At 37.8% G+C, this 21,452-nt stretch overlaps 1 protein-coding gene and 1 long non-coding RNA gene across 6 annotated transcripts in view; one reads left to right on the forward strand and one right to left on the reverse strand.

The window, feature by feature from the left end:
* LOC127513925 (uncharacterized) overlaps window positions 1-21,452 on the forward strand; it is a 757,994-nt gene that overhangs the window by 301,422 nt on the left and 435,120 nt on the right. The gene's annotated exons all lie outside the window — the stretch shown is intronic.
* The window catches only part of agap1 (ArfGAP with GTPase domain, ankyrin repeat and PH domain 1), a 200,933-nt gene that overhangs the window by 54,187 nt on the left and 125,294 nt on the right, over window positions 1-21,452 (reverse strand). For all 5 annotated transcript variants that reach the window (XM_051896071.1, XM_051896070.1, XM_051896068.1 and 2 more), the window contains 2 exons: window positions 20,918-21,010; window positions 1,222-1,326 (listed from right to left, as the gene is read on the reverse strand). In XM_051896071.1, the coding sequence (XP_051752031.1) occupies window positions 1,222-1,326; window positions 20,918-21,010 (198 nt within the window). The remainder of the gene's footprint in view (window positions 1-1,221; window positions 1,327-20,917; window positions 21,011-21,452) is intronic.

Consider the following 21,452-nt stretch of genomic DNA (forward strand, 5'->3'; position numbering starts at 1 on the left):
GACAAAAATTGTGGAAAAAAATAATGTGAGAAGATTGAAAATATTTACACTTGTGTTCCAAAGATGTTCACTTTCTTTTGTGCTTTCATAATGTGAGAAAGAACAGACACTGTGCTCTTGCGATCTGCTAAAATATTATAGATATTATAGAATATTATAGACACATTATTTTATATTTTTGTCCAGATACATATTTTTTCCTCTTAAAATGATGGAAAGCACCTTAAATTTCTAAAGTTTTTAAAAATCAGTAAATGACTAATATATATATATATATATATATATATATTTATTTATTTATTTATTTATTTTTAAACTTTGACTGGTAATTTAAGATGCTTACCATCATTTTAAGAGAATATATATACATACATACATACATACATACATATATATATATATATATATATATATGTATATATGTATGTATGTATGTATATATATATATATATATATATATATATATATATATATATATATATATATATATATATATATGTATGTATGTATATATATATATATATATATATATATATATATATATATATATATATATATGACAGCTGCTAAAAGCATGAAACCATAAAAACTATATATTTCAAAGTTTCTGAAAACATTTTAAGGACATTTGTGTTTACTTTTGTACAATTTTGGGGGTCCTGAAGCACAATCCTTCAGCTGCTCAAGGATAATTATTCTATAATATGCGACAGCTCACAAAAGTGTGTCTATCTTGGTTCATTTAAAATGTACAACTGACTTGTTTTTGTTCAGAGGGCAAGAACTGACCTATGACTATTTGCTATCCATGTCTTCATTCTGTACAGTTTCTTTCATTTCCATCTGTGATTTCTAGAATGACTCTGGGATTGGTTAGTGCTAACAATAAGGTCTGACTGTAGTCCAAAAAAAAACCCAGAGAGAAAAACAACCAATAAAAGATGGCCATTTCCATTGGTGTGTGGGCAAACAGGTCGTCAAAGCTGGTGATTATGACAAGCTATTACAGCGTTATATTACACATCAACAGCATCAGCCGTGTGCAAACAGATGAGCCGGTAATTAAGGACAAGACCGTGTCGTCAGACACCACGCTCACTGAGGCGGACACGATAATCCGTTAAACGTCAGTGAAAAGGACATGGATGTTACATGATGATGGGTGAACAGAGCACAATATTAACAGGGCTGGACCAATAGGATTAGGAGAAAGGCACTTACATGCAGACTGGGATGATACGTGAGGACTCCGTTGTCGCAGAGCGTGACATATTTCTTCTTCCACTCTTTGTTCAGTGACTTGCCGCTTCTTTTCAGTAACATGCCCTGACAGACAAAGAAACAGAGATACACAGTTTACACTTCATTACTGAACATGAACACTTGTTGCAGTATTAAAGGGGTGGTTGATCATGATTTCACTTTTTTAACTTTAGTTAGTGTGTAATGTTGCTGTTTGAGCAGAAACAACATCTGCAAAGTTACGACGCTCAAAGTTCAATGCAAAGCGAGATATTTTCTTTTACAGAAATCACTTTTTAAGGACTACAACAAACGGCTGGTAGGGACTACAACGAGCTTCTTCCTGGGTTGGTGACATCACTAACCCTAAAATTTACATAAACCCCACCCCCGAGAACACACAACAAAGGGGGCGAGGACATGTTGGGCTGCTTTAGAGAAGAGGAAGAGTTGTTGTAGTAGAGTGTTGTTGACATGCCGTCATTTTACGCCGGACTGCTTCACAAACGAGGGTCAATTCAATGCTGGATTTGCAAAAACATTAACATGACGGCACAGAAACCGTCCAGTTTCATTCTAAAAGTTGTAACTTCTTCCTGAGTCTCTCCATCAGTGTCGACTCCGACTCCAATGTAAGGCTGAACACCGTTACTGACAATCCTAATTTTGGCTGTGTGAGATTCTCCAGCTTTGTTGATGTTGAGCGACCGAAGCGTGAGCTGTTGAAGCTCCGCCCTCTTCTGGAAAGGGGGCCGGGAGCAGCAGCTCATTTACATTTAAAGGGACACACACAAAAACGGCGTGTTTTTGCTCACACCCAAACAGGGGCAAATTTGACAAGCTATAAAAAATGATCTGTGGAGGATTTTGAGCTGAAACTTCACAGACACATTCTGGAGACACCAGAGACTTATATTACATCTTGTGAAAAGGGGCATTATAGGTCCCCTTTAATTTCTCTCACACAATAATAATTGTGAAAAACATGTTTGTCTGAAAAATAGATGCGAGAGAACTGTCTGTGGTTCATAAAAAAAAAAAAAAAAATGTCCCACTGACAAACAAAACACTCAATTATATTGTACTCAAGTGGACAGACAGTTTATTTGCACACTTTGAGGAGAGCGAGAAAAAAAAAAACCTGCACCGTGAGCTACTTTCCCCTTGGAGTGTTAGCGAGCACATTAGCGCTATGACACGAGCACTAACCTTCCTTTCCTACGCACATCAGTGGCGGCTGACTGCCCGTTTAAGGGTCCTGGCCGCCCACACCTCATTTCAGCCAAATTCATTAGGCAAGAAGGGAATAAAACTGTCCGTTGATTAGCAATTACGCTGCTGCGGCGGCGTGTCACTTCGCTGGACTTGTTAAACATTAACGTGCAGACAGGACGGATAATAATAGATTTCTTGCTCTGGCTGCCACGGAGCGTGCAACACCAGAGCCGACAAGTTTCTGTCACTCTCTGCCTATTTCTCTTCTTCTTGTTTTTCTTTCAGTCACTCCACAGCCTGAATTTTCATAAAAAAATATTTAAAAAAAAAAAAAAAAAAAAAAAAAAAAAGCCATGATCTCTAACTGTCACACACCATTAAACTGGCCTAATTATGTGGTAATTGGTATCCAAACACAGTCTGAAGGGAAAAAAAAAAAAAAAAAAAAAAAAAAAAAAAAACAGGATGAATTTACTGAGAGGACTGACAGTAAAGTATATTTGACAAATGTACTTTCTGAAACTGAAAACCTGTAAATAATAAACTTGACTTTGTCCATCTTCAAAATAGAGAGTATTGGAAATGGAAATGTTTCATTTTTTAATTTATCCTTGACCTTGTAATTTTTAATTAAAATGTCAAAGACCGGCTTCTCTCTGGTGACGTATGCCGGACTTCTCTAATCATATAGTCATCATAAACCCCGCCCCTTTCAAACAATCAACAGCAAACTCGCATTCAGATCTGCCTCCACCCAATCAAAAACTGACGGACTGAACCAAGTTCCCATCCTACATTTGTTTTTGTTTTCAATAATCCATTTCAAGTGGATGCACATTACAATACGGAAGACCTATTACTACTTTTGTGCACAAAAACAGAACAAAAATAATGACTTTATTCAACAATTTTCTTATGTTTGTTTATGTTGTAAACACAGTGCAGCATTTCCAGGATCTACATCAGAATGGCGGCTCATTATTGGCCGGCTCCTGCATCAGCATCACACGCAAACGTCATGCTGAAATCACCCAATTCGCTTCAAACTTCGTCAGAATAATGTCAAGACATGGCAGATGTAGACCTGTGAAAGGATTCTTGATATCTTAAATACTGTTGCCATGGCAACACGTCTAACTTTTATAATATTCTTGGGTGTTTTTGAGGCTCTTAGCATGCTTCAAATTGCATGAAACTCGACACACACGTCAAAGTTGTTGACCAGTAGACACGGGCAAAGCCTTAGAAATAGGCAGGGAGGAGGGGCTCTATAGCGTCACCTTTTGACAAAAGTTGGGGGTTAGTCTTACCTATAGTCACCAAACTTTTACATATATTTGGTTTGAATGTGGATTTTTTGAATAATCAGACTCTGAGTTCTTAAGTACTCCTTGTAGGAGATTCATGCAATTGCCACCAAACTCAGTCAACATGAAACAAAGACACTGAAGATGCAAAATTGCGAATGATTATAGGATATCTTTAACAGTGTTGCCATGGCGAGGGATTAATGACAAAAAAAGGGAAACTGGAAGGGTCTCATATCGTGTAAAATCATTGTTTGATTTAAATTAAATTAAGTTTGTATCTTGCCCTCCATGCACAGGTTTCCTTAAGCAACCGGGGTGGCGGTGGCGCTGGAGCTTGGGCCCGTCATCGCTGCTTGCAGCTATATTTCTTTTGGGAATTTTCCGCCCCTAAATAAAAAATATAAAAAGGTCATTGCGACTTCTCACTATTCTGACTTTTTTCTCACAATTGAGAGTTATAAAGTCAGAATTGCGTGATGTAAAGTCACAATTGCTAGATATAAACTCGTAATTATGACTTTTTTTCCCTCACAATTGCGAGTTATCACGCAATTAATTTTTCCTCAAAATTGTGAGTTTATATCTCGCAACTGTCTTTATAACATGCAATTGTGAGTTATAAACTTGCAATTCTGAGAAAAAATGTCAGTCTTTCTTCCATCATAATTGGACATTATAACACGCAATTGTGAGTTTATATCTCACAATTCTGAGGAAAAAAGTTTTTGCGAGAAAAAAGAATTTGCGAGAAAAAAGTCAGAATTGCGAGATATAAACAATTCAGATTTATTTCCTCGCAGTTGCGATGTTTATATCATGCAATTCTGACTTTATAACTTGCAATTGTGAGGAAAAAAATCTGAATTGTGTTTATATCTCGCAATTCTGACGGAGAAAAAAAAGTCAGAATTGTGAGATATCAACTCACAATTGCAAGAAAAGATTCAGAATTGTAAGATATAAACTCGCAATTAACAGGAAAAAAAGTCAGAATTGTGAGATAGTGTCGCAATTACCTTTTTTATTTTTTATTTCATGGCAGAAACAAGCTTCCATAGGACACACTACTCACACTATTTATACGTCAAAATAGTACAGAATAGTGCATAAGTAGGCAAACTGGGATTAACCTTAAGCAAAATGTTGTCTTTACATTGCAATGGCAAAAGAATAACATTTGGTTCTGATGGCACCTTGTTTACACTCAACACTGCATCTGTCCCTCAGAGCCCCTTTAACTCAACAGTGTGAAACTTCCTAAATAGAAGCCTAAATTAAAAAAATATATATAATTTAAGGCATTATAATGCTGTTTACGCATTCATAGGCATCCTGATGTAGTAAAGCAGCAGTGCATATATTCTTTGTGTTAAATTTTATGTTGTTTTGAGATTAGGGTGACATGTTTGTTGTGAGATCATCTGTATTTTAGGTAATGAGGCCTGTGTCTGTTCTGAGATCAGTCGGGCCCCGGTGATGAAACTATACATGTGGGTGGATGTTCCCTGAGGTCAGTCCACATGTCTGTACACCCTAAATCCAGTGTTCAAGACGAGAGAACAGCGCTTCCTGGGTAAAACAACATCGGGCTCTCCTGCTGAGTGGTAAACACAAGTTGACGAGTTTTTTTAATTTCCTAACAAGGGTGCTGCCGCTAGCGGCCCATCTGTCACATAGGGTGAATATCCATTACTTCATTAACTAAGACTGAGGTGAGTGAGTGTGTGTGTGTGTGTGTGTGTGTTTTTGAGGCTCAGGGAAAAAAGAGCAAGAATGAAAGGAGGGAAAAGAGAGAGAGAAAGAAAGGAATGGACAGATTAAGAGAGAGAAACAAGATGATCTTTTAATGAGGGTGTGAGTGCGGGGTCTCTCCAGGCATGTTGTGTTGAGCAGGTAGCTGTCATGTCTTCTACCTCGGCCTGGTTTGGATCTAGGTATATTAATTTTGCACATCCATCGGGAAGGTGACAAGCGATCATTCAGCAGGAGAGGCTAATTGAACACCACGTCACTTCTCTGATGGGAGTAATCGTTCATTATTTAAGGCTCGGGCTGCTGACACCCTGCTTGCCTCTATTTTACCCTCCCCTGGTTGACAACCTGCAAGGTCTGGTAATGTTGCAAAACAGGGGCCAAAAAAATAAATCTCACGCAGACATCTGCTACCCACTAAAAGCTGGGAACTGAAGCAATTGTCTACTCAAATTCACTGTTGAATTATAAACATTTAAATGGTGGCTTTAATAAAAAGCCACTTATTCTAACATACTTTAAACAATAAAGACCACAGTTTAAGTAAAAAATATAATGAATATGTTAAATAGTGCATGTATTTAGCATAATGTACCTCTCTAGAGTAACAAGCTGTGGACATTTATTGAATTTAGTTTAAAAAATAAACCTGAAAGCCAAGAATTTATTTCATACCTAAAGTAATAAAATACAGCTTACTGCGATTGCTGGACTGTAGGCACACTACAAATAATGTGTAGAGAAGTTTTCTTCACAACAGACTAAAAGATCTCTGTTCATCAAACCGAAGATCGAAAATGAGAAACTGATATTATCAACTCAGCCCTAGAGTCCACATAGATGACATGTTGTAGCTTATCCACATTTATCCACAGATAGATAGGCATACACTTGTTGCATAAAACGTTCAAAAATGTAAACGTCTGGGAGAAAGAGAAGAGCAGACATATAAAAAAGCGCGATGACAAAAAAAAAAAAGAGAGCTCTATTCGGTACGGTTTTCTAAGCGCACACACCCGACGCACCGCAGCCGCGCACACAGAAAGCCGCCTCTCAGACGTCAGCGTTCAAGTACTGAATTGAGCTCTCTTTCGTGTCTTTACACGCCTAATACACAACAAAATGTCCGTTATGGAGAGTATTCACATAAACACAGTTGGTTATGTCTTGAAAACGTAAACAGTTGTGAGAATATCGGATGTACATTAGTGTACATTCGGTCTTAAAATGACAGCAGCCTAATAAACCTGCTGTTGTCTTTGCCCTTAATATTAAAGGGTTAGTTTACCCAAAAATGAAAATAATGTCATTTATTACTCACCCTCATGTCGTTCCACACCCGTAAGACCTTCGTTCATCTTCGGAACACAACTTAAGATATTTTTGTTGAAATCCGATGGCTCAGTGAGGCCTGTATAGCCAGCAATGACAATTCCTCTCTCAAGATCCATTAATGTACTAAAAACATATTTAAATCAGTTCATGTGAGTACAGTGGTTCATTATTAATATTATAAAGTGATGAGAATATTTTTGGTGCACCAAAAAAACAAAATAACGACTTATGTAGTGATGGCCGATTTCAAAACACTGCTTCATGAAGCTCCGGAGCGTTATGAATCTTCCGTGACGAATCATGATTCGGATCGCGTGTCAAACCACCAAACTGCTGAAATCACGTGACTTTGGCGCTCCGAACCGCTGATTCGACACAAAAGATTCATAACGCTCCGAAGCTTCATGAAGCAGTGTTTTGAAATCAGCCATCACTATATAAGTCTTTATTTTGTTTTTTTTGGCGCACCAAAAATATTCTCGTGGCTTTATAATATTAATATTGAACCACTGTACTCACATGAACTGATTTAAATATGTTTTTAGTACATTAATGGATCTTGAGAGAGGAATTGTCATTGCTGGCTATGTAGGCCTCACTGAGCCATCGGATTTCAACAAAAACATCTTAATTTGTGTTCCGAAGATGAACGAAGGTCTTACGGGTGTAAAACGACATGAGGGTGAGTAATAAATGACATTATTTTCATTTTTGGGTGAACTAAACCTTTAATCAAACAACAAAAGAGAAAAACTAGACTAAAACTAAAACAATTCAATGACTAAAATATAACAAACTAAATGGCATTTTAGTCATAAGACTATGACTAAAACTAAATCAAAATTTGCTGTCAAAATTGAGTCATCTGAAGACTCCAAAGACATTTTTCAGAGTTTTGATCGAAGTCTGATTAATTGGTGGCCAGAGATCTTCAAAAGAAGAAGCTTAAATAGTAGATCAATTGTCATCTTTGTCAAGCCAACATAAGTAAGACAAAGCAAAGACAAAAAATGTATCTTCTTTTTTTTTTTTTTTTCCCTGGAAGGAAAACAACCGGAACAGGTTGAGCGTCCATTACAAATAAACTTCACAAACAAACAAAAGCCTCTAATCTGTGCACTCTTCCATTAAAAGAAGCTGATGTGCTCTTATCAGTGTGTTATCCTCTTCTTTCAGCTCTTCTCATTTCTCCCATTCTTTCATAACAAAAGGAGAGGTTAACCGGGAGATGAATGTGGACCGTGGCATGGGTGTGGACAGAGTCAGTATGGTGGACAGGATCCGTCTCCAATGAGTCCGCTCCGGACAGCCGCTTCACAAAGGGTTGGGTGTTTGCCCACATTGGCCTTATTGTTCTTGGACGCTCCAGAGAGAAGGGCGCTAAATTAAGTGTGTCATCCCAACACTGGCTCGCCTCCGGCCCTGTCACTGTGACTGAATGTGAACGCGTGTGTGTGCGAGGGAAGTGGAGCCACGTGAGTGACACTGCGTGAAAGCTGGAGGTCTTATATCGCTGCGGCCATCTGATCTGGCCGGTGCAGGCTGTGAGAGGACACCCCCCCCCAAAAGACATTTATCATTTAACGACAGGCGCACACTCTCTCACGCTGACAAACACACCTGAATCAGGCTAGAATTGGGAATACTTCATTAAATACTCAGAGTATTACACCAATACACTATTGTTAAGTGGACTTAATATATGTCTATTCTGTATAAACAATACACTGAGTAGAAAAATCTAGGTAAGAGTTATTTTTCTTAAATCAATGTCTTCATAACTACACTCCTGTCCTTGTTAAATACTCAGGAGTCCAAGTTTGATGAACAGACATAAAGTCAGTAATGTGAGGTCCATTGTAGCTCTCAGATTTAAACAATAACACGTCAAGGTCATCAAGGAGCTTAATGAGTGGTTTAAACACTCCCCTGAAAGCTTAAACCAATCGAAGCCAGTGGATACTGGCAACAAGAGATTAGCCAAATCTAAACAGAGAGCACTGATTGATGTTTATGTATTTGGTTAAATTATTTTCAAGCTAAAATTATACAGGGAAAAGAGGGAAAAAAAATCTAATTTGAGGGAGGTTAGTGTGCATGACAAAAATGCCATCTTGGCCAAAATGGCTCGGAGCAGCGACAACCTTTCCCTGGGAAATGATATTTTTCCAATCCCACAGAAGGCGGATCATGTCACACTCGTTAAAGGCTTGATAGCAGGTCTTTAATATTCACCGTCTTAATTAGGGCTGCAGTTAATTTCATTAAATTCTTTCGGTGCTAAATGAAGCAGATTATGAGACATCTTTTATTGCGAAGCGTGAAATTACAGCCTGCCCGCTGCCAATGGCAGGGCCAAGCTAATGAATTACAGGGTAAATAACACCCGAATTAACCATCCAATTTAACTCCTTACAAAGCACCCCTGCTCTGAGGGGGCAGAACTTCGTCAAACGTGCACAGCTCAGTGCTCATCTACGAACCAGAACATGCAATTACAACCATGATACTAATTTCCCTTTATGATGAGGAGAGACGTTTCACTGCCATTGTATTTCTTAAACGGAAATTTTAAGAGAGCAATGCACGGTAAAACGTAACGTGTGAAAAGTTTCCCTCTGCACCACCAAACATGCAAAAAGGTCAGAATGTTCAGAAGTTTAATCTTGAGCACTGATAACATATCGGCTAGGATGACAAGCAGATATTCAATAAATCAGGCACTGTGGGAAAACAACTGTGATGGAAACCGAAGACAATAATAGTAGCTATGGCCAGCAAAACACACTGAAAACTATGGATGTTATTCAGAACTGACAATTCTTTTTTGCCCATATTATATTATATATATATATATATAAAATTCAAAAACATACAGGGCGATCAGTGAAGTCTAACCAGTCCCTAACTGACTCTTATGAGCAGATTCTTTTAAATGAATCAAAAAACATACAGAGCGACCATTGTAGTACATTTCCATTTCATTCTCGTGTTACGCAGCACGTTTGAGCTTCGGCAAGAACCAATGAGGTTCATTCTCGTGTTACGCAGCACATTTGAGCTTCTGAAGAACCAATGAGGCTCATTCTCATGTTACACATCACGTTTGAGCTTCGGCAAGAACCAATGAGGTTCATTCTCGTGTTACGCAGCACGTTAAGAACCAATGAGGTTCATTCTCGTGTTACGCAGCACGTTTGAGCTTCAGCGAGAACCAATGAGGTTCATTCTCGTGTTACACAGCACGTTTGAGCTTCTGAAGAACCAATGAGGTTCATTCTTGTGTTACGCAGCACGTTTGAGCTTCAGCGAGAACCAATGAGGTTCATTCTTGTGTTACGCAGCACGTTTGCGCTTCAGCAAGAACCAATGAGGTTCATTCTCGTGTTACGCAGCACGTTTGAGCTTCTGAAGAACCAATGAGGTTCATTCTTGTGTTACGCAGCACGTTTGAGCTTCAGCGAGAACCAATGAGGTTCATTCTTGTGTTACGCAGCACGTTTGAGCTTCTGCAAGAACCAATGAGGTTCAGTCTCGTGTTACGCAGCACGTTTGAGCTTCAGCAAGAACCAATGAGGTTCATTCTTGTGTTACGCAGCACGTTTGAGCTTCAGCAAGAACCAATGAGGTTCATTCTCGTGTTACGCAGCACGTTTGAGCTTCGACAAGAACCAATGAGGTTTATTCTCGTGTTACACATCACGTTTGAGCTTCTGAAGAACCAATGAGGTTCATTCTCGTGTTACGCTGCACGTTTGAGCTTCGACAAGAACCAATGAGGTTCATTCTCATGTTACACATCACGTTTGAGCTTCGGCAAGAACCAATGAGGTTCATTCTCGTGTTACGCTACACGTTTGAGCTTCGACAAGAACCAATGAGGTTCATTCTCATGTTACACATCACGTTTGAGCTTCGGCAAGAACCAATGAGGTTCATTCTCGTGTTTTGGGTGAACTAACCCTTTAATGAACTATGTTACCACTTTTTTAAAATTTTTATTATGCATTATTATTTAGAGCCAATTATCTAATTGCATTTATTCCATCTCTAAAAAGACTGAAGTCATTGAAACATCTGTTTAAACAATTTTTGCAAGAACTGTTTTAAATTTATCTGAACTATCAATTGTTTTCCAAAACATTTTTCCGCACACGAGTCATTTTACAGAACTGGAATCATTCAAATGAATCAGATATAAAAATTTTAAATTGTTTACGATTCCCAAAACTATGCAATAAAATTTAATACCACAAACCAATAGGTACATTGACATGAGGGAGACATAAGTCTTACAGCATCAACCTAGAGCCCCACTTCTGAAAATTAATTTGTATTAAAGCTCGTGTCAAAATGCCTTTCCGAACAGTTAACAAAGATGTGTGTGTGCACGGTAATCGGCTAATTAAGAACGTGGAACAGATGTCGACAGACTCCGGGCTGCACAGGGTCAGTAAACAAAGCTGGCGATCATTAGAGTAACATTAGTTTCTGAACAAAGCTATAAACAACTCTATCAAACAAAACTATTTTTACAGGCAATCCAAAGACCTCGCCAAGTTTCAACAGAGTTTCTGCGTAATAATCGCAGTTCAGCATGACCTCTGACAAATTTAAATGAGCCATTTAAATAAGAAAGAAAGAAAAAAAACACTAAAAGCCATTAAAAATGACCACCAGTCAAAACAAACACCATAATATAGTCATAATATATCATAGATGTCAAAACAACCGGGATCTCTGAGGTGATTGGACAAACAGTCGTATTAATAACAAGGCAGAGGGTCAAAGGAGGCTGTGATTGGCAGATGCGAGAGCTGTCATGGCAAATTCAGGTGACACGTCTGACCTCACCACACCCACTCTAAGGGCTCAGAGAGGCCAGTTTGAAGCGCTCCACAGGGAGATGGTGGTGAAAACGCTCCTCTTTAGCCATCTAATTGCTGGAGAGTATGAGCCCACCCCAGCCTCATTACTGTCCACCAAGCCGTCTGCGTGTTTTAATGAGGAGCATGTTCTAATGAAGGCGTTTTTTACAAAGGTTTTATTGTAGCTGAGAGCCATGTCGAGAGCGTAACCTTCAGCTCAGGAGTCAGGACAATAACCTTCGTAATGAGATCACAGCGAATGGCAAATAAACTGCGACAGGGTCGAAGAGAGAGAAAAACTACCTTAAGCATGTGCACATACACAGTAAAAAAAACACTACTGAATGAGTTCACACCAGTTTTGTGTCTGTTTTTGTGAAATTTTGTAATTAAGAGGAAGAATTATGTGTCAACGTAACAGAAATCAACCAAGCCTTTTTGTTGCTCCTCGCTCTTAAAAATAAAAGTTCTTTATTTGCATCTATAGGGGCTTTCGCAATGGAGGAACCTTTTCATAGTTCCTAGAACTATTGGCTGAAGTAACCGGATTTTGCCGTGTTCGCACCGCAGGAACTAGGAATGATTTTAGTTCTAGGAACTCCTTTTGGGGGAACTAAATTAGCTCCTACTTCAGATTAGGGTCTAAACCAGCACTTTAGGAACTATCAGTCACGTGAGTGTAGGTTGACTGGTCAAACACATGTCAAACACAGACACCCAGCATTTTTAAAAAGCCGTGTAAACATATTTACTTCACGAACATGGAAAACAGTGATAACGGCATTTATCTGTTATCTGCAGGCTTGTGTTCTTTTCTCCACCTCGATGATGTGTAATACTGAAAGTTGTCATAAGAGATCTCTTAGCCCCACTTTTTGCTCTTTCAGGCACGTAAATTACGCCATCCTCCATCCACCGTTTTTTAGCGTTTGTAAATGCAGCGCATAAAGACACCGCTGTCGGCCGCTTCTGAGTTCCTATTCCCGGTGCGGATGCAACCATGAACATGGCCTGGGGGACAAATTAGTTCTCGGGGAAATATCCTAGTAGCAAGTTCCTATAAATGAGTTCCTAGATCTATTTGGTGCAAAAGCCCCTTATGGTTCTATAAAGAAACCTCCAGTCACACTTTAGTTTAGGGTCCGAATCTCACTGTTAACTAACTATTAACTAAATAATTTCTGATTATTTACTGATTATTAATAGTTAGTAAGTAGTGGTTAAATTTAGGTATTGGGTAGGATCTAGGGATGTAGAATATGGTCATGTAGAATAATAGAGCTGGGACAATAAATCGATGCATCGTGAATCATTAAATGATTCTGGATCGATTCTCAGATTTTCCAAATGCATCGCGATTCTCTCTTGTATCAATTCTGAGCTTAGTTTTTAACAGCAGATGGCACTGCATTCTTTACAAACAGCCGAAACCTTCCAATTCCTTACACACACCACTTGAACCGTCTATAAAATAATCATTCATAAAGTTCGAAAAAGGTTGAAGTGAATTACAAGGGTGTTTGCAGTGGGCTGTTTACATTAATCTCTCTTCATAAAGGCATTCTGAGGTTCAAGTACATTCTCAGACTCAGACAAATGCACAAGCGCTCTTCTTCATGAGCATTTGAGTGTGCGGTTAAAAACTAGCAAAATCGTTTCGAGAGCGAATCGCGATAAATTAAAAAAAAATCTCAGAATCGATCCACAAATCACAATGCATCTATTTATTGTCCCAGCCCTACAGAATAAAGCATTAATATGTGCTTTATAAGTACTAATAAACAGCCAATATCCTAGTAATATGCATGCTAATAAGCAACAGTAGTTAATAGTGAGAATTGGACCCTAAACTAAAGTGGTACCGAACTTTTAATATCAATGGAACCTGTCCAAAGCACAAAATGTTCTTTATAAAAAGGGAAAAAAGGTTATTAAAATGTTCTTCACATTAAGACAAAAATTGTTCTTTTAAGGCAGTGGTGTCCAAACCTCCTGAAGGTTCACTGTCCTGCAGAGTTTAGATCCAACTTGCCTCAACACACCTGCCTGGAAGTTTCTAGTATGCCTAGAAAGACCCTGAATAGCTGCTTCAGGTGTGTTTTATTGGGGTTGGAGCTAAACTCTGCAGGACAGTGGCCCTCCAGGAGCAGGATTGGACATTAAGACAAGATAGGATAAAAATAGGCAGCGGCTATTTACACTAAGTGCAAATAGCAATAGATGCTATTTACATTGTGTAAATAGCATATTTTCTTAGCGATAGATGCTATTTACATTAAGTGTAAATAGCATATTTTCTTAGTGATAGATGCTATTTACACTAAGTGAAAATAGCGATATATTACATTTACACTAAGTGATAATACCAGCATTTTTTTAGCAATATGCTATTTACACTAGGTGTAATTTTCTTGGATATCTCTTTCTATCACTCCATAAATCAGAAAATACTGTCAACAGTCAGAAAAAAAGTTAAAAGATAAAAGACTTTAGGAATAAATGTCTAAAATCATGCATGATGAACAAACAAATCCCTTTGTAAAAACCTTTAGAATATATATAAATATATAAATTATAAAATTATAGAATATCTATAGCCAGAATATTAAAAAATGTAAGTTTTGGTGTATGTAAGTGCAACTGAAGTGGAGATTTCTGGCTCAGCCTTTAAAGATAAAGATATGCATTGTAATTAAAATCTACAGATGCAAATAGATAAAGTATAATAAATTAACACTTAAGTTTTCTTTCCAATAGTCTAAAAACAACACGTTATGAAAAGCCAAATAGACCAAAATGTAAAAATTTCACTAGGGCAAGGAAAAGGTTTCAATGGCATCCCTGGGAAAACCCCCTTTTGAAAACTTTATTTTTTACGAGTGTTGAGTGAAACAAAATCCAAAGCATTAAAAGCAGTCGATTTTGTTCAGGACTCATCCGTGTGCGAGTAACTCACTAACAATTACGGCCATACCTTCAAGGAACAGCTGAGCGATAAATCTAATACACTCAGACATCTGCCAAAGAGATTACAAGATGACGTTCCTCATCAACAGCCGGCGACGATGTGCAGCTGAGAGCCAGCACACAAAAGTTCAGGCCAGAGATTAATGCAGTGCCGTGAGTGAGGGATTTCTGGTGAAATCTTTAAAAAAAAAAAAAAAAAATCGCATTCCTGGACCAAAAGAGGCCACTGAAGAGGTGTTAATGCGAGTCAGGTAGACTCGGAAGTGTACAAGCCCGCACACGCTAATTGGAGAGCAGGTCTAACGCCCAGCAGCCTGCTGTGGCTAGTGAGAGGCGAGGAGGCAGATCGAGAGAGACGCGAGCATGTAAGAGGAAAGTCCACAGGGAATTATCAAATCAATTAACATCCAATTTCTAAACGAAGCTCTGCCCCGTGCCTCTGAGCGCAAACTGCTCGTCTGCGTTATCGTCTGTGAGGGGACGCGCCCGGGCTGCTTTCATACTGTTGGTAAAACACTCATTGCCTGAACGTAGCGCCCAATTATATAGGAAATGCCACTGCAGCAGACGCAGTCACTGATCTGATGGAGGGATTCTGGTCAGCGGCTCCATGGATGCCGCATCTGTTTCTGAGGAGACTCGGGAGATTCTAAGATGTCACGGATCAAAAGGATATTATAAATTAAACTTAGTTTGATTAAAGGACCAATAGGCAGGCCCATGTAGAATGGACATCCAAGGAAGTGTGCAGGATCTGAACATACATCTATGGCTGCACAATTAATTATGATATGACTTGATATGATTATTGGGTAACACTTTATTTTAGGGTCTTTTAACTAGTTGCTTATTAGCATGCATATTACTAGAATATTGGCTATTTATTAGTACTTATTAAGCACATATTAATGCCTTATTCTGCATGACCTTATTCTACATTCTTAATCCTACCCAATACCTAAACTTAACAACTACCTTACTGACTATTAATAAGCAGTAAATTAGGAGTTTATTGAGGGAAGTCATAGTAAATAGTTTATATGTGTTCCCTATACTAAAGTGTTACTGATTATTGAAGCTTAAAGTTTCTTCAATTTTCCACCAAAGTAAATGTAATTGTAACAGTATAATTTTACTAACATTTAAGAAAATATTAATTTATTAATATATTGTCTTTCATAATATAGATATTATAAAAACAACTACTATTATTAAGAAAAGCAGAACTATAATTATTATAATTGTGAAAAAGGAGGAAATATTATTATTGCACTGCAACTACTACTACAACTGAAAATGATAAAATTAAAATCAAATAAAAATAAATTTAACAATATAATAATGTATTATTGTTGTACTTTAAAATAAAAATCTAATGTTCAAAAATATAATTATAACAATAATATATTTATTTTTCAAATATAATAATATGCCAATAATATGTACATTATGTAAAGTTATTATTAAAAATATATATATTATTATTATTACTAATATTTTTTAATATTAATGTTGATTGGGTTCCAAACAATTGTGAATTAAAGGCAGAGTGAACTTAAAAAAGATGTGTAGGTGACTGCATGAGTTTTCATTTTGCCTTGCTAACGAAGCAGTAAACATTTATCATATCGCAGTTCAAATCCCAATTGAGGTGTGTATATGTGTGTGTATATATATATATTTTTTTTATTTTCTTTTTCTAAAATGTGCAGTTTAAATATGTTACTCCACAAATTTTGCCCCAAAATCAGCATAGAAAATGCAAACAGTCAGTTTGGGGTACAATGAGGACTAACATGAAGCACCAGTGAGAGAGAGAGAGAGAGAGTGAGAGTGAGAAAGAGAGAGAGAGAGAGAGAGAGGACTGAGACACTGCAGTGGCTGGTGAGCTCTGATTGAGCTGGCTGATTGATCTCCTCATAAGATGAGGGACACGGGCACCAATGGAGCCTCTGATCAGCACAAGAGTGTGTGTGTGTGTGTGTGTGTGTGTGTGTGTGTGTGTGTGTGTGTGTGTGTGTGTGTGTAAGTGTGGGGCAGGCTCTGTCTGACACCAGGGAAATTAATCCCTCATTTATGTACCCGCAGTGTCAAGAGGCTGAGAGATGCTTCAGAGATATGGCTCTGCGCCAGGACCCCCGCGCGACACACTCTCCATCCGCTCATGCTTCACTGTACTGCAGGATCTCTAACACATGTAACATTTAAATAAAACCTTTCTTTCAGTACCTATAAAACTAGTGCACATAATGAGAACTCCCTATTATAATTCAACAGAAGACTTTCGTTCATCTTTGATACAAAAACTATAAGATATTTCTATGAAGACTATGCTTATAATGAATTATAGCTCCATTTACACTTATTTATAAGTATTACTATTTTATAAATGTGTTTATAAAGACCTATACTGCATTATAGGAACAGTTATAGTTACATTTATATTATGTTTTATAATTACTTATAAGTCATGCATTTTCTTTTTCAATGCGCATGTTTATAATCCATTATACACTGATTTATAAGTATTAGTCGTGTGGTTCCACGAATGTATTTATTAAGATTGCTATGTTATTATATTATAGTTACAATGACTTTTTATTCAGATTTATATTGTCAAATAAGTGAATATATTGTTATTAATAGCCGTGTTGTGTTCTTATAAACACTTATTGTGAGTGAGTGATAACATAGTTATTAATCTCTATAAATACATCATTGATGGTTTTAAGTGAAAAAAAAAAAAAAAAATGCAATTTTCCTAAAGCAAATATTAAGAAATCATGAAGATGTGCTCATTATATATAACTAACGAACAACAATTCCTGTAATAAAATAATGAAAAGAAATACAGAAATCATTAATACAAACACTTGAAAAAAAAAAGCAAAACACTGCAACAATATTTTTTGAAGTATGGCTGAGGAGATTCATGACCTCTAATGCAAACATTAGACATTAAAGACATAATTAATAACTAATCATTTATAAATCAGAGTATAATGGATTATAAACATGCGCATTGAAAAAGCAAATGCATGACACAAGTAATTATTAACATAATATAAATGTAACTATAACTGTTCTTATAATGCAGTACAGGTCTTAATGAGTCTTTATACATATATTTATAGAATAGTAATGCTTATAAATCAGTATAAATAGGGCTATAATTCATTATAAGCATGGTCTTCATAGAAAGTGTTACCGATATTTTGGATGAAATTTGATGGATGAGATTTGTGTTCTGTTATAAAAGTCCATTCACCCAAAACTTCAAAATGTTCATAAAGAGATTGTAAAAAGAAATCCATATGAAAGCAGTGATTCAATCCAAGTCTTATGAAGATGAACTGAATTAATTTAGGCTTTTATTCACATATAAACATTCATCAGAGATCATACATAGAGCACTCAAATTTGGTAAACAGAAGCCTGAGAACCAATGAAGTTCATTCTCATGCGTCATGTTTGAGCTTCCGCAAGAACCAATGAGGTTTGTTCTCGCGTGTCAAGCAAGTACGACAGAAATCCCTTAGATTTCATTAACAATATCTTCATTTGTGTTTTGAAGATGAATGAAAGTCTTATGGGTTTGAAACAACACAATACTGAATAATTGATGGCAGAACTAAAATTTTTGGATGAACTATCCCTCTAAGAGCATATTTTAAATTTAAATTGTAATAATTTACGCGAATGACGTGCTCTGATGTCATATAACACGGTTGTTCTACATGTTGGGGAACAGCAGCCACCCTCTCTCTCAAGAACACGTGTTATCGTCTTGATTGCTCTTGGATTCGCACATACAAATTAGCCCAGCGCAAGCCCAGTCCGCGCTGCTCTCTCCTCTGCACAGCTGCTTGCTACGGCTCAGCCTTCCCATCTGCCACTAGCGCAGCGCCCTCCTCTCAGCACCGCTGTAGCCGGGCCAGCCTCATTTCTTCTTCATTAACCGCCACTGACTTTAACAGGATTTATGCAAATAGAGCCGCAGGAGGTGAGAGATCACTGCTGGCAGCATTAGCACTCGCTTGTGTGCCTCGAAAAAGAAGTACCTCCAGAGTCCCTTTAAGGCAAATCGCTCAGCGGCCATCTTGGTAACGCTCCTGGGCAGCTATTTTACATCTAGGTAATGTCTGAAAAAAAGGATTCATTTCTTATGGCATGAGGGTTTTCTGGGTTCCTTTATATGACGTTATTTACGGTTTAATTCATGAATGTCACTCCACTTAACATGTGGCCGATAAATGTTTTTCAAATTAAGAGCATTTCTTAATGTTTTTTTTTTTTTATTATTTTTTTTTAAGAAATATTAAAATATTATGCCAAACTAAATTTCTTTTCAACAATTTTATCCTTTTTAATGATTATTTTTTCTTCATTATAATATCAGGACAGTTGTCATCCTGACAATTCTGAATATTAAATGAATTTTAATACGCGTTAACGCATGCGTTTATTTTTTTCATTTTAACGCACATTCATTTTTGCACATATTAAACACAGCATCCATTTTTCCCGTCATAATTTGGCTAGCGTTACATTATATGATCATGCTCTTATTTAACGCAAATGCTTTTAAACCATTCAAGCGCCACAAGACAAACGAGAACGGGCTGTCTGTGAATGTCGTGTCATGTGACACAGAAAGATGCGCGCCAGTAGAGTTCTCTTTCACTGTTGAACAAACAATAACACACAGAATTATGCCAAAATGCCTGTTTCATGGAGTATCCTCATAAGAGCAGTCTTAAATGAGTTAATAACGTCTTAAATGAACTTAAAGAGTTGTGAGAAAATGAGATGTGCGTCAGATCCGCGTCATGTTCGGCAGCGGCAGCTCTTAAAGTGACAGCAGCCTAATAAACCAGTTGCTGTTCATTAAAGATAACAGAGAAAACTGTAGCTTTAATAAGGATTAATCTATATTTCATTTATAATTTATGCAGTGAAGACTGTAAAGTGTAATGTCATCAAAAAAGATGACATTAAACAAATATTTAAAATATACTGTCTTTAACTAGTTTCTATATTAACTTGGAGAGTAACTGTGAAATTATTACAATATAAAAATATTAAAAACTCAAATGTTTTTAATCACGATTAATAACAGAAAAATGTGTGATTCTTTTTTAATCCACTGACAGCACTAAAAAAAAAAAAAAATGTATGTTCTAAAATATGGACCAAAAAAAAAAAAAAATCAATGTCACATCAGTGATCAAGCGCTCATATTTCGACATTCGCATTATGATTGTTCTAAGCAGGATTTCAGTATTACAATGTCAGCGAAGACGCAACTTATTCTCCAATGTCTAATCTGCAGAAAAGAGGGGCCGATTACAGCGGCGCTTCATTGAGCGAGAGTCTTGTGTAAATGTCTTTGCCTCCTATGGAGCCTCTCAGTGTGAACCCAGCGGGATCCGAACGCAGCCAAAAGGTCTGCAGCTTCGCTCTTGAACGCCAGCTGCGCTGTACGGTGGACGACGGAAGCGCTGCTCCACTGCGGCACGGTAATAAACACAGATCTCACTTAAAGGCAGCTTTAATCAGAGATGCAATTTGTTCATTAGAAAATTACAAACAAGGCCACGGCGCTGACATGAGAGGGCACGATTAGTGCCGCTAATTACCTGATTCTTTCACTCCAGCTGAGATGCGCCGAGGATGATCTCGCCCCCCCACCCCTCACGCTAGCTAGCGTTTTTCTTTACTCTCTCATTACACACCCTTGTTTGTGACAAATTAAGGCCAAGTCAAACAATCTCTCCCACAGTGCAAAGGAGGGGGTCGTCTTCACATCACATTCTGCTTCTCATTCACCCCCCCCCCAACACACCACTTGTCGGGGAGGGCTGATGGGAAAGATGGGCCCATATGCAGATTGGTAGACTGCACTTCATTAGGCTCCTCTTTTTTCTATCCTCGCGTTTGACAGGGAAAAAGAAGGTGGAAGAGTGAGATGGTGTAGGGGTTTTGGCTGTGGGGGGGTGCATCGAGGAGAGAAAAATCCCTTCCCACTTCTTATCCTAATGATCTCATTTCAGCACACGGGAGAGCCTGGCTCTAATTGATGTCAAGTGCGTGCTTTCACTGTTAATCAAGAAGATGGCATCAAACGGGATTCGCGCGGGTCTGAGTACTGATCTGAGGCCCCTTCGTCCACAATACGCCGCTGTTGGACTCCAATTATACCAGCCCAGACGGCCGGCCAGACCCTACCTGTTTAATTGGGATAGCGCGGCCACTTCCAATGCTGTCTGCACGGCCATCCATCCCTTTCTTCTCCCTGTCTGGTTCGCTTCCCTTCCGAGACTGTGGGGGAGAAGACATCATTTTAGTCAAAGGCGAGCTAGCTGCTAATTGAGCCGGACTTCAGACCAGATCCAGTTTGGAGTGCAGGGCACACACATGACTTCAAAAGTCAAGGGGGTGTGGGAGGGGTCAACTTGACCTTGACGTGACCCCCACCCCCCCAACTTCTTTAAAGCAAGACATGTGGTACATGTGCAGGATGTACACTACTAAAGAGCTTACAAGACTGGAAGAGCGGCTGTCAATTTAAAGGGGTACTGATCATATAAAATGTATACAAAAAAAAAAAAAAAAAAACAAACCCTAGTATACACTAACCTAGTTAAAAAAAAAAAAAAAAAAAAAAAAAAAACCTATACCAAAATCTATTTAAAATACATTTATTTCATACTAAGTATACTTCAAATCCATTAACATATTTATTGTCATATCACTTAAGACT

This window comes from Ctenopharyngodon idella, chromosome 6, assembly GCF_019924925.1.
Source record: "Ctenopharyngodon idella isolate HZGC_01 chromosome 6, HZGC01, whole genome shotgun sequence".
Classification (NCBI taxonomy): Eukaryota; Metazoa; Chordata; class Actinopteri; order Cypriniformes; family Xenocyprididae; genus Ctenopharyngodon; species Ctenopharyngodon idella.